This window comes from Halyomorpha halys, unplaced genomic scaffold (assembly GCF_000696795.3).
Source record: "Halyomorpha halys isolate HHAL.00 unplaced genomic scaffold, Hhal_1.1 Scaffold91.1, whole genome shotgun sequence".
Taxonomy (NCBI): Eukaryota; Metazoa; Arthropoda; class Insecta; order Hemiptera; family Pentatomidae; genus Halyomorpha; species Halyomorpha halys.
Window position 1 is genome coordinate 1,010,481 of NW_027110755.1, and position 14,790 is coordinate 1,025,270.

The 14,790-nt window shown below is 30.8% G+C and overlaps 1 protein-coding gene and 1 long non-coding RNA gene across 2 annotated transcripts in view; one reads left to right on the forward strand and one right to left on the reverse strand.

Moving 5' to 3' along the window:
* The window catches only part of LOC136796121 (uncharacterized), a 4,585-nt gene extending 2,212 nt beyond the window's left edge, over positions 1 to 2,373 (reverse strand). Inside the window, exons 1-2 of the long non-coding RNA XR_010843823.1 lie at positions 2,034 to 2,373; positions 1,751 to 1,952 (exon numbers count right to left, since the gene is read on the reverse strand). This is a non-coding gene — a long non-coding RNA (uncharacterized lncRNA). The remainder of the gene's footprint in view (positions 1 to 1,750; positions 1,953 to 2,033) is intronic.
* Positions 2,374 to 3,069: 696 nt separating this feature from the next.
* Positions 3,070 to 7,510, forward strand: RpS13 (ribosomal protein S13). The gene is made up of 4 exons (XM_014415071.2): positions 3,070 to 3,208; positions 3,533 to 3,660; positions 5,247 to 5,412; positions 7,333 to 7,510. The coding sequence occupies exons 1-4, from the start codon at positions 3,186 to 3,188 to the stop codon at positions 7,469 to 7,471; spliced, it is 456 nt and encodes a 151-aa protein (XP_014270557.1). The 5' UTR covers positions 3,070 to 3,185; the 3' UTR covers positions 7,472 to 7,510.
* The last annotated feature ends 7,280 nt before the right edge of the window (positions 7,511 to 14,790 follow it).

The following is a 14,790-nucleotide window of genomic DNA, read 5'->3' on the forward strand; positions in this document are numbered from 1 at the left end:
ATTGTAAATAATACTCGAAGCGAATAACTACTTTTATACATATGTGTAATATAAAAGCTGTAAATATTGTATTATAAAATAATAAAAGTAAAGTTAATAACAAAAACAATGACATTTATGGATTTAACAAAATAAATAATTGGCTTCTAATGGGAACAAAAAAAGAAAGTGAATTTAAGAAAAAGATGAAGAGAAAAAAAAATCAAGATAAAATAAAATTTTAGTGACAATAACAGAATTAATAAATCTATAATTTATAACAGGATGTCCTTCAGCAGCATGGGCTTCAGTCATCGGGTTGTTACCATCTGTTTTATAAAGGATTTTTCAAAGACCTGTGGGTTTCCTTGACCAAAATTTGTATAGTCTCCTTCCTAATATCTCTATCCAAGGTCTAGTCCTCTTATAGTCATATCATATTGTCCCTTTTCAGGCAGAACTCACTGAACTAATAACTTTTATTTTTAATAATACCCATCAATATGGTATACTATATACAGACATAGTATCTGTATAGATGTACAGAATAACAGAATCTATCCAGAAGTAAAATTCATCAAATCATTCAATCCACTTTAACAATACGTTTTTATCGTGAACAGTCAGCCATGTGCTGTTTTATTTTTATTTATTTATTTAATACCAGATTGGCCTGGTGGGTCTTACATGGTTAATGTAAGAGGTAATTTTTTTTTACAATTGATTATGAGGGGAGAGGGGTATAGTCTCATATAAAAGACACTCTAACTACACACAACGTTATAAATTAAGATAAAATAAAAGTTAAGTTAATAACAAAAACAATGACATTTATGGATTTAACAAAATAAATAATTGGCTTCTAATGGGAACAAAAAAAGAAAGTGAATTTAAGAAAAAGATGAAGAGAAAAAAAAATCAAGATAAAATAAAATTTTAGTGACAATAACAGAATTAATAAATCTATAATTTATAACAGGATGTCCTTCAGCAGCATGGGCTTCAGTCATCGGGTTGTGGTTGGGTTTCCCAAGTTGTAGGTCACTGCTCCTTTAACTGTAGGTAACTGGGAGTGGAACTTTATGAACCTTTTTTTGATGTAATCCTCTAATGTCTCTATTTGTAATTCCTGGTGCAATTGGCTGTTTCTTACAAACCAAGGAGCATCCACTGCAATTCTGACAACTTTCTTTTGAAAAGATTGTAATTTTTTCCTTTTCGTAAAGGATGCCCCTCCCCAGACTTCACAGCCAAGCCATGTGCTGGAGGATTAAGAAATGTCTAAAGGTGCCTCTAAAGGTTGGCAAATTTGCGTATGTGGATAGATCATTTGGATTGCCTTAACTTTGAGGATTGAACTGGTTTGAATTAACCTGTTGAGTGTCGGTTTTTGGGCACAAATCAAAGGGCGCTGGATCCACACATTTATGTTCAGTTAGCATCGTTTTAGAATAGCCAACAGATAAATATTCATGCTCTCTGTGTTTTAATTAATAAAAGAATTTCTGCAATCTTTGGATTCAATAATTAACTTTAGTTTAAGTATATATTATACTGATAAACAAAATTATAGGTCTAAGTAATTAGATTAACAAGTTTCTTATAACAATTTTAGAATGAAACAATATTAGAATTTATTTATTAAGTAGTACATCATCTACAACCTAATTTACTGATATTTACGTTTACTTTCATTTAAACTATCTTTATTTTGTTCTATTTTATAATGAACATGGAATGTACTAGCCGACAAAAAATAAAAAGAACATACCAGCATGGGGATACCGACGTTTGCTTCCTTTGTTTACCAAGCAATTGTATAAGTCTTGGATTTGCATCAAGTGGCAAAGGTGTAGATCCAGCGTAATATAATCCATTCCTTTCCCTGTTTCAAACATCACGCCCCCTGATGAGGCCCCTCACCTCCAAATAATTTAGCAGAATTCCCACAGAATGGACACATCAAACCTCATCTACAAAAGTATTTCACTGTATACCTTCGAGTACCAACGGTAGAAAAGGGTTGTATTTAATTTGATTTATGTAACACATACGTAATGCAATTTACTAATTCATGTTTTATTTTCTGTTTTAGAGGGATTCGAAAAAAATTCCTTCACTAAAATGAAGTATGGCATATCGTTGGTTTTTTACTATTGATTGAACCCATTTTGAATTTTAACATAAACTAATGGACAATAACATGGATAAATTTGATTTATTTTTCCAATATGCTGATAACTTATTGTTTTCTAAAATATGGACCTAATTAATGATTGCTCGCTTAATTGGATTGGTTTTCTACCCATTTCATTCAAATGAAATGGCCAATGATCTTTTATGAGTTAAAAAAAATAATGGTTTTCTGAATACCGTATTCCTATTTATCAGCTGTGAAAATAACTGCTAATATTATTTGGTTTCTAAACTAATTATGTTTGTAATATTTAATTTAAACAATAAAAATAAAATAGATAATTGATTTATATTCCATGAAAGTTTCAGATTGAATAAAAATAAAATTTAATAAAATGAGAAAAAGATACTTAGGGCTATGCACACTTTTCTGGCCAATCTACAAATAGGTGCCCCCGAAATAAATTGGGTTTGGAATTCCTCTCGACGTACCTGCTTAATAATGGAGATTATCTTTAGACAAAACTTTAGAAAAAAAAAGTACTTGTAATTAATAAGCATGGATCACACTTTATTTTAAGTTAAAAGAGCAGTTATTATTTTTAGGCTCTTATTCAATACTTCGGGTCTATGATGAGGGGGGGGCCTTTTTACTTTTCTATCTCATTAGCAAAAGTAAAAAATAGACATATTACAATATATCGTTCTTAAATATGATAAATACAATTTTTTGGTAAAAGTACAATTCCATTACTTAGATTTAAGTTCAACGGAGAAATCATATAATAATTGCTTATGTAAACGATTACTTGTTTAGAATTTGTAAACTAAATACATATTGAATAATTTAATAAATAATTTAAAATTTATGGATAAATTAACTAATTAATTAATTAAAGTTTATAATTTAGTATGGAATATATTTTGATTTATAGTTCTTTTTAATAACTTTATTTTTGTTTGTTGCTATTATCGAGTAAAATGGCAACATTGTTTCTACTGAAGCCTTCTTCAGTACTCTTGGCTTCTCACGTTTCGGTCGTGTGGATTGTTTTCTTCAATTATTAATCATGGGTCGTATGCACGCTCCTGGGTAAATATCATCTAATATTATATATATTATCAACTTTAAATTATGTTATTACCTTTTCTAATAAAAGTTTATCATCCTGAAGTACGAAAGATGTGTTCACTGCAACGTGGTTGAAAGGAGATTTACTGAGATTATTTATTTACACTTTTAAATGTTTTATGTATAAAGAATTATGTCTTTTTTATTTAAATATACATTTTTAGTTTATTTAATGCAATTTAAGTCATATTTGTGACAATCTTGTTCATGTTTTGTCATTCTCCATTTTAGTATTTTATTCAAGTTTTAACCTAATAAAGAATCTTGTTTTGTTATTATTTTTAGTAAGGGTATATCCCAATCAGCTTTACCTTATCGAAGAAGTGTCCCAACTTGGCTGAAACTATCACCAGAAGATGTTAAAGAACAAATTTACAAACTAGGAAAAAAGGGCCTCACCCCATCACAAATAGGTATTTATTTTTGTTTTAAAGTATTGCCTGTCTGATCTTTTAGTTGAATATAATCATTGTTTTAAAGTGAAAATATTCTGATGCTGGAAAATCATAATATGATATCAACATTTTCTTCCTGCGTTATTTTTGTATCATTATGATATTGTTTATGCTAACAAAATGTTTAGCTTCAGGTTTCCCTGAAATGCTGTTAGGTGCATATGTATTGATGGTTCTAATGGAATGTTGTTTCTCATTATTGAAATTTTTATTGTTTTTGCTATTCATTTAGCATTAAATTTCTTGTAACTTTTGTTTTTAAGTGTTCTTAATTATGCTTTTACATGATAATTCTAGTAAGGTTGTTTTATCTTACATTATTAATAATATTAAATATCCCTTAATATTAGTAAAAATAGTTGGTAATTTGTGTTGTTCTATTGAACTAGTATAAATATTTTAGTTTAAGACCTAATGTTTTCGATCTAAATTTAAATGTTGTCAAGTTGTAGTATAACGTTGGAGTAATGAAAACACTTGGGATATAAAATAGTTTTCTCAATATGTCTGTATTATTAACTTATTTACCAACATAGCCAGATCTATTGTGTCACTAAGTGAGCTTGATTTTTTTTCTGTATGGTGCTTTCCCCATTTATGTACTATTAAAGCTCTTCTGTAAAATTCAATTAAAAAACTCAGTTGATGAAGAGTTATTATTTTACAGACAGACCTCTTACATGATAATTATTTAATTAAGGCATGTTTAGCGGTGAACATCAAGTAATGCTTCTTGTTTAGTCATGGAGTCCTAAACAGCAAGGTTTACATCCTCTTTAGTAATTCTTTCTTGTCATTAATAACTTCACATAAAACCTTAGGTTTTTTTTATTTATGAAGTTATCATAATTTTAATTAAGTAGTTGATTTAAATTCTTAAGTTATCTTTCACTGATGAGTTCCTCTCCATGGCTTGGTCATTATTACCTAAGTCAAGAAAGTGGATGCCAACAGCTGTGACCTATCCAGAGTCTTATTAATGCTATTAAGAGGTCTTGGTCTTAACATAAGTGCATTGACGCAATGAAATATAGGTGAACCAGAACTTAAAACATTTTCTTATTGTTGAAGAGAAGATCCAAGTCATGAAAACAAACCTGAACATATCAATGGCTCACTTAACAGTGGTGCTAAGTACATTTCCATTAACTTTACAAACAATATAATTAATGGTTCTCTCCTTTCGACAAATTTCAGCTTTTTAATTACTTTTTCTAAAAGAGAGAACCTTTAATTGTATTGTTTGTAAAGCTAGTGTAAATATAATTAACACAACTGTGTGAAGTAAGCCATCGATTTGATTATAGCCTTACCCTGCTTGGATGTTCAAGTGAGTAAACTTTCATTGAGGTAACCAAATTCTTCTAGGACTACCTTGTATCCCATTCCTCAAGTAAACCTTTGGAGCCATAACACTAACCAAATAGCTTTAAATTTGAGCTGAAAGAATAATTTGAATTTTTTTTTATGTTAATAACTATGTAAGAAATACTTTTTAACTTAGTTCTTTTCATGATAAAATGAAATATTTCTGGTTTTATTAGGTGTCATTCTCAGAGATTCACATGGTGTTGCCCAAGTACGCTTTGTGACTGGAAACAAGATTCTTCGTATCATGAAGGCTATGGGATTAGCTCCTGATCTTCCCGAAGACCTCTATTTTCTGATTAAGAAAGCTGTTGCTATCAGGAAGCACCTTGAAAGGAACAGGTAATCTAATTTGTCTGTGCACATTAACTGACTATTCACTTATTTTATTTTCTGATTAGTAGAAGTACTTATAATTCAAATAGTTCAAGCGTGACTTATGTCTTAAAGCGAAGGGGAAACCTGGTGAGAGAGTGACTGATCATATTACCTCTTTTTATAGAACATGTTCAAAAATTTCAATTTCTCATAAAGTGCTGCAATCAAGATCTTTTTAGACTTGTAGTGGCATTATTTTTATGTTTTTTCTTATGACTGGGAAGTATGATAATATTTGGCCCTTAGGGTCTTCATGGGCTCTGGTTAATAATTATTAGTATTTAAATGAGTGGCTGTGTCATCTAGAAATTTTGGGAAAATATCATGACTATACTGGTTAGATATAAAATATATATTTAATAGAACGGTCAATTTCAGAAATGCCATCCTGAAGATGAAGAAATAGCCCTAAAACACAGATGAAAGAAAAATATTTGCATAGTGGGAAAATATAGGAAGGATTTTACAAATACAAACAATGTATTCATAAATATAAAATTATTAAATTTTTATTTGTAAAAAATATATTTGTGTTCTACAAAATACTGTAATTTTAAATAGAAAATTTCTAACTTTACTAAATGTAGTTTCAAAATTCCAATTAACGTCACTGTTTTAGTAATTTTTTTAATTTACAGTGCATAATGATTACTCTTAAAAACCATTAATGCTATTATTTTATGCTTTTTTTTTTCTTCTTTTTTTTGTGTGTTAGAAGATTAATCATGATTTTCCATTAGGTTTTATATTGTGAAATTCTTCCTATACTTTCTCAGTATGCAAATATTTTTCTTTCATCTGTGTTTTTAGGGCTCTTTCTTCATCTTCAGGATGGTATTTTTGAAATTAACCAGTCTATAAAATATATATTACATATTCTATTTTATAAAAGACAATAGTTATTTTAATTTTTACCTAAATAGTATATTTAGTGTTAACCCATATAAAATACTTAGTTATAATTTAGTTAAATTATAGTGTAGATTACTAAATTTTTTGTTTTCACCATCATACTAATAATAATTTCCCTGTGGTAACAATAAAGGATCAAATAATAACAAGGAAAACAAAAAGATACAAAATAATGTAAAAAAAAATTAACAAATTTAGTTATTTCAATATTACTACTATTAATTAACAATTCAAATTTTTATTTAACCATCATGTGGGATAAAATTGAATAAACAAGGGTTTGATTTACTAGAGGGACTGTCAAGAGTGTAACCAAATATACGTATGGGAAACATCTAAAACACTAAGAACCATATTTGTGCAACATAAGAATAACTGCAGAAATATTTAAAAGACTGCTAAGTTTTTAGAAATAGAAAAAATAAAAAATTAAAGGAAGCTATTTACATAACTAAATATATAAAAAATATTGTTAACTATGAAACACTAACATAAATTATGCAGATATGATAAATAAATAGCAGGTATAATAGCCTCCAATTTACAATGGTCCTAAAATAATAAAATACAAGATTGAAAATTTTAACCATATCAACTAGTAGTAGTGGGAAAGAATTTGAAGGGATTAGGTTAGGGACTTGTGTCCAGTGTGATGGAAATGAAAAAAATTTCTACAGTACAATATAACTAAATCAGCAAAGTGTTTTATATGGATTAGGACTATAATGTATTTTATAAGAAAGGATGAGCAATATATTTTATAGAATGCTGAAGTTTTAGAGGTATCATCCTGAAGATAGGGAAAGAGCCCTGAAACGTAGGCGAAATAAAACAAATGTGTATAGTGAGGAAATACAGGAAGGATTTCACAATATAAAACTTACATAGAAAATGTCATTTTTCTTTCTTTTGTACATATTACTTCAAAACCATAATTAACAATAAGTTATATAATTGATTTATTATTTGCAGGAAAGACAAAGACTCCAAGTTCCGTCTTATCTTGGTCGAGTCCAGAATCCACAGGCTTGCTCGATACTATAAAACCAAAGGTGGACTTCCACCAAACTGGAAATATGAGTCCAGCACTGCATCTGCTCTTGTTGCTTAATTTTATATTTTCACAAATAAATGGTTTTGTAAAATCTTACTGAGTTTTTCTTATTCGAGTTAGTGTTCATAATATTACTACATGTTACATATAAACCCTTATTCATGAAGAAAAATACTCTCTTGGAAAAATTAATGCTTTTATTTTGCCACATTCCTGTAATATTTGGTACAGAGATATTCTATTTCAAGAGAAGGGTCACCACATAGAATTTTTAATTCTAATTTACCACCTGAGGAACAAGGTCAACTAATATTTCTCACAATCAAAATATAGTGGTGGGAGGAATAGGTTTTCTTTCTATAACTCTTTAAGATCAAATATCTTTTTATGTTTTTATCAGAGGCATAGTTAGATAATATAAGATGTCCATCTATCTGTGGAAGATACCCCTCATGACATTCTTTTTCATTTCCACTGTCAACTAAAAGAAATCCTTGGCAGCTGAAACTAATTTGTTGTTAAGATTCTTTCTCTACTGGAATATCTTCACTAAGAACGTCAAATTTCCTCAAATCACCACTAGATTATTTAGATCACTTACCAATTGCAGACTGACTAAAACTAGGACTTCACACTTGACCTTACCAATTATGTTTAAAAAAAAATGGTCTCCACTGCCATAAAATCACATGCCTACAGCCCATGAAGGGTCAATGGTTCAGTGTCGGTACTTTGTAAAAAGTTATACTGGGGGGAGAGCAGGGAGGGGTGATTCGATCAGGATCATGCACAACATTTTCTTCCTAATTCAAGGGTCTTCACATTTTAGTGCCTGATTGTGCCCCCAGGAGGGTCCCCTGACCCCTGGGATGATGTGTGGCTAATGTAACAAAATAAGTAAAAAGGAAATATATGCTATTAGAGTTATACTGTGCTTTTATCTGCACTAGATATAAGTAAAAAATTCATCCGTACATGATATGTTATATATAAAATTCAATTGTTTTTACTTCAATTAATTCAGATTATGTTTAAAAAACATTTTTTATGGCAGCTATGAGAAATATTTGTCATAGTAGGAAACATTTCTTTAAAATATGAGTATAAAACCAATCTACTTGTCCTACACTATGCTTAGATCTCATGAAGAAAATATATATATGTATATAAATAACTACATTTTTATCAATTAGTTTTACTTATAAAATTTTGATCGTTTTTTACCAAGAGGTGTTTGGTTTTCTTAGTCGTGTCTTAATTTACAGCTTTTACATTAACATAATGAAATTAAAAAAATTCCTGAGAAACATTTTTGTTTTTTCCATTACAAGAACCCTTAATATTTTAAGTGATTCTGTTAAAGTTAAACATCTGTTTTTCTCTTGACTACTTGTATCTCTTAGATGTTTTATAATGTATAGATGATGACCATTAAACATTGGATTAAGGCATATCGATTACTGATTAGTATCAGGAAAGGATTGATTGTCACTTATATTGGTGCAATAGTAATTACATACATGATGTAACAGGGTAAAGTGATATGGATTCCAGCTGGTGAATGCAACAAAAAAAGTCCTCTTGACCCCAGTCCAATTCTCAACCATAAGGGCAGAATCTTAGTTCTGTGATTTTTTATAAATAACAAAACTTTTCCTCATTAAGTTCTACAGCAAAATTGAAACAACTGAAGCTCGTAAAATTTTCTTCAATAATACAAGCTACATATGATTCTGAACTCATTTTGAATATGGTTAATAATATCGCATTTTTAAAAAATGTAGAAATGCTAAGAAAAAAAAAATTGTTTTTACCATACAAAAATAAATTTTCTAGCCTGGATTTGGTAAATTTTACTGTAAGTTCTTTTATTAAACTTTTCAGCTGCGTACTTACTTTCAACAAAAATCACAAAAACTTAGATGAAGTAGACAGAGAGGAGTGAGTGGTAATTTCTCCTCTCTGTCTACTTCATGCTGACACAGCCTCAGCATTTCTGTTGGTGAAAATGCATATCAGCAAGCTCTGCATTTGAGACCACACATGATCACCTGACTAATGCTTTCTGAAGCGAATTAAATTGTAATCTTTCCCAAGAATCACAGCACCAAGTAATAGCTTTCCTCTAAAATCTCTCATGCTAGCTAGTTAGCAGGAAAACATGGCAAGGAAATTCATGGGAACCAGAGGCCACATTAGCAGGAAGTAGACTGAAGAAGAATCAGCACTTGCACCCCTTCCCTTCTTCATCTTTTTTTACATTCCATTACAAATTGTAAAGTCAATTTGTTATAGGAAATAAGTTTTATTATTTTGGTTTGTAAGTAAAACGGTAGATCGCGACACTAGGATACTGCTGAGAACAAAGCAAGCATGCTGCCTTGTTCTAGGACAGTGTGTCGTGGCATCTGTTTATGAAAACAAACTCGTCTTTATTTATAAAACCCTCCCTACTTTCCACAACACAATTTTCTCAGAAGTTATGACTGTGAAGAAAAGTCATGTTATTCAAAAAAACACAAAAAGTGAGATTCTTCTTTTGATTGGGAATTTGATAGTTGTCAAGAGGACTTTTTCTGTTGCACTCGAGATGTTGACTTTATCCTGTTACAGTCTGTAAATGTATATACACTTATTAAAAGTTGTTTTTATATGAGGCAGAAGTGTCATATTCAGGTTTCTAATAAATATTATATTAGCAGATTCCTGTTAGTACTGTTCTAGGAAAAACATTAAACTTAGAACATTTTTGTTTACAACTTAAAGGTAAAATTGATTATGTTAAAAGTACAATTTAGTGATATTATGCCAGGTGAGATGAGAATGGCCAAATACAGAATTCAATTTATCTATGATTTACTTCATAGTGTTGCTAAGTACATTTTCACTAGCTTTATAAAAAATAAAATTAAATGTTCTCTCTGGAAAATCAAATAGAAAGGTGTAATTTTCCTAAAAGAGAGAACTTTTAATTGTATTGTTTGTAAAGTTGGTGGAAATGTATTTAGCACTACTGTGAAGTAAGCCATCAATATCATTGTTCTTAAGTAGGTTGTTACTAAAAATATTAGAATTTCCATCCACCATGGACCAATATACTTGGGGAACACGGTGGTACTGTGGTAAGGCACGATGCTACTAACTTCAAGGACCCGTGTTTGAATCTGGCTGGGCAGAATATTGTTTTCTGTTACACTGTAGCCTGGAGTTCACCTAACCTCATTAATTGGGTAAAAATCTGGCGGTCGAGCGATCTGTTCTTCTGACCAAATCACCTCCTTGCACAACCGTTGGTCTAGTAACAGTGCTTCCTTACAACGTACTGAACCTCCCAGACCCTTCATGGGTTGTAGTGGTACAAATTTTAATTTAATTTAATGGAGCAACATACATCAATAAGTGTTATATCCCTCTGGTACTGTATTTGTGACTTTCATTATTGTTTTTACCAATTCACTATTTTATCATTTTGTTACATGTGGAAACTGTTAGTCTGAAGAATTCATTTCATATTTTGATAAAATTTTATTCTTATTCATCCACTGACGAGTAATATCTATTATGGTGTACCATTATTCTAAATTTTTGGACTGTCATGTTATCACATAATTCTTAAAGTAAGTTCCCTTGATATGGTGAGGTTATGCCACACTTTTTTAGTTATTTTGTAAGTGTTACATTTCTTTATAAAGAAATTATTAACATAACTATGAATATTAAAATAACTTAATTATTGTAATAATTCCTGTATCTAAATTGCCAAAAATGTTTTCATAAAGTAATGGAACCTTCCTCTAAGAAATGCTACAAGACCTATCTGATATAGAACTGTATCCTTACACTGTTTTATTGTTTTGGCTACGGGAGGTGTGATAGATACAGATACTATAAGAATAGTAACTGATACGGTGGAAAAGGCAAAAAAGATCCCCAGAAAAATGAAATACATAAAGGTTTTTTTGATCAATTTGAAACATTAGGTTTGGGTCAATGCCCAAAATTAAAGCTAATCCAACAAAAAATATGCTGAATATTTAGATGTTTTATTATTAAATTTTAAGCTTGGCCATCAAGTTACAAATGTTGATTAACGTTTTTAGGAATTTATATGATTGATTTTTGGCTTTTCTACATCTTAAGCAAGAATCTAACTTTCCAAAAGTTAATTAGTAAGCAATAGACAGAGAGCCTATCCGCTACACAGCCTCCTCTACCTCAACCTTTACATGCACTTAAAAGGATGACGTGGAGTAGGGCAGGTTCGATGACATATTTACTTGCTAATACAAAATTGATTTGAATACATTTAGTGAATTTAGTTATTTTTCATATTTGAAGCTAAATGAATATTTGGACTATTTCCATGAAGTAAAAAAAAAATAATAGAAATAAAAATAAAAATATTTTATTGTTGAAATTACAGATTATAATTGTGGTTTCATTTTCAATGAACAGAACAGTAACAGATCAATAAAATAACACTTCCCCTTGTGTCAAATCTTATTCTTTATTCTATTTAAAGACTTATATTTTTATTTCCAACATATTAATATTGTCTGCAATATTCACTGTATATCCCATTTTTTCCCCACGGAATATAATTTTGTATTTAGACTTTCATATTTTTATTTTTTACACATCCATAGATTCTTCAAAATTATTTATAATCATTATTGTTTTCTTATTGATTTAAAAGTGTAAAATATCAAATATACCCTTTCCTTTAATCCCAACTCCAATATCTTCTCTATTCCACTTCCTTGTAAACAACTCCTTTTTCTCATATGACTAATATCCTCCTAACCTGCCATGGTAACTATCAATCTGTCCCTGCACATTTTGACGATTGACAAATTTCTCCATTATTTTCTCAATAACTTTTATCACATCGCTGTGTCTGAAACCTGGCTTAAAACTAAAATCCCTTCTTCTTCTGTAACTGCCCCTACACACTGATTCGTCATAATAGGATAGACTTAAATTCTCTTCAAACTCCTTTTGATACCCTACACCTAGAGTATCTATTCACAGAAATATCCTCCTCCTTCTCTAATCTCCTGTCATCATCCTCCTCAAAATAAATTTGATGAAACCTTTGAATCCACTCTTCTCACCCATATTCCTTGGTATAACTATAATTATTTCTGGTGACCTTAACACAAACCTCCTCTCCAACGCTCCTGATAAAACTTACCCAGTAGAACTAGAATATTCCCTTGATCTGTTCTTCGTATCTTTCCAATTTACCCATCATACTCAGTTTTCTGAAACATTAGTAGGCCTTTTCATAATTTGTTCTCTCCAAAATTTACTCTCTTTCTCTCAAAAAAATCCAATATTGTTACTATCTTATCATAACCTAATAAAAATTTCTTATAACATTCCTACTTCTACCGTTCTTTTATTATTTTTTAATTTAAGCGTTTTGACGACTAGGGCCATTTATATACCCTGTTCAATCAGCTTTGCAACGGCTGAAACTTTAGCTTAGGTGACAGAATCAGTTAATACCTTAAGTCGCATGATTTCATTTTTAGGATTAACACTTCCTTGCATTTAACCCCTTTTTTCCTTGTGACTAATATTTTTCTAACCTGCCATGTTAACTCTCAATCCCTCCCTGCACATTTTGATGAATTCCTAATCAAAATCTCATATAACATTCCCACTTCTATCCCTATCTCTGAATAAGCCTTCTAGTAAAACCTTAATTCTTATTCCCAGAAACCATGAATCCTATACTTGATTCACTATTCTTTTCCATAGAACCGATTTATTCCTCCCAATCAATTAACAAGAGGGTGGAATGCCTGTGATCCATCTCCTAATCTTCCTTAATTAACTCGGACTACTCGAATTCTTTACCTTCTGATGCTCCCCAACCCTCTGCATAAATAATAAAATTTGAGAACTGAAAAAAAAAATTATTCCAGAAGATGCTTTATACATATTAGACTTCCAGATGATTATTCTACCTTCCCCATAGAAATCTTAACCATTCCTTCTTATGCCATCCACAGGCAAAGTTCTTTCACAGTAAACTCTCCCAAGCCCCTGATCCTAAAACAAAGAGGAAAATTCCCCAAAATTGGCTCCACATCCTCTTACTATCTCACCTGACGACCTTAATGCATTTTTAAGTGATACTTTTCCAAATGAGCTTCAGGTCCTTCCACTTTTCCTTCCTATTCCTTAAACTCCATTTAATCCAGATCACTTCTATTTCCTTCACATAACTCATGATGACCTTATTGCTCTGTACCCAAATCCCAGTAAAAATGATTAAACTAAGCCTTCTTGCCATTCTACACTACGACTTTTTCCTTCAAAACTTTTTCTCACAGCCTGGACAAAAGTACTAGTTAAACCACAGAAAAAAGGTCTCTTGTCCCTCCACAGCTTCCAATTTTAGACCTATCACCATCCTGTTAAACCTGTCAAAGCCTTTGGAAAGATTTGTTCATTCCCAACTCACCTCATTCAACAAGGACAAAATATTGTCCTTAATCCATTCTAATCAGGTTTCTGTCCTGGTTATTCCACACAATCGGCTCTGCTAAAAATTTCCCTAGACCTCTATTCTTCTATAGACCAATAGAAAATCACAATGCTTGTCATCTTTGACTTTTCAAAAGCCTTTAACTCCGTTGAACACACAATCCTATGAAACTACAAAATATTTCCCAGTCTAAGAGTTCTTTGAACTGGTTTCACTCCTTTCTGTCTTTCTGCCATTCTCGTCGGTTCAAAACCCTTTCTTACTATCCATTATTACACAATAACATAACTATTCCATTTCAAAACACCTTAAAAACCTAGGAGTCACCTCTGATCAGTACTTAATGTGGAATAGTCACATTTCCCAAATGACCTGAAAAAACATCTCAATTCTTTAACAGCTCTCAAGATCCCAAGATTCATTTCCTCGATATACCTGTCACCTTCTAGTATCCTCCCTCATTCTCCCAAATCCCAACAACGGGTATGTAGTCTTTTGAAGAAGAAATGAGACTAAAAAGATTAATGAACTGCTTCATAAGATTCATCTTTGGTATTCCCAGGCATTCTCATATTTTTCACTACTATTCTGATCTAAGTTGGTTCTATCCCACTATCCGAAGACTATACCATCTTGGTGCATTTATACTTCAATTTCTAATAACTAAAATACCTTTCTATATCATTGACCTCACCCGAAGTTTATCCATTCACCTGTTAAACATAAGATCCCAAAAGACTGATTTGTAGATCCATTCTCATAGAACTGCCTCCTTAGTTCAGGCCACCTCATTTTGAAACTCCTTACGCATATCCATCCATAAAGCTTTTTCCTTAACGTCATTCATTTATTTATCCTTCTCCTTGATTATCAATCT

What these genes read in the sequence shown, in the direction of transcription:
- RpS13 (XM_014415071.2), top strand. Translation starts at nt 3,186, where the DNA reads ATGGGTCGTATGCACGCTCCTGG. An exon ending in CCTCACCCCATCACAAATAG is followed by an intron (nt 3,661 to 5,246) that starts GTATTTATTTTT and finishes TGGTTTTATTAG; the next exon opens with GTGTCATTCTCAGAGATTCA. An exon ending in AAGCACCTTGAAAGGAACAG is followed by an intron (nt 5,413 to 7,332) that starts GTAATCTAATTT and finishes TATTATTTGCAG; the next exon opens with GAAAGACAAAGACTCCAAGT.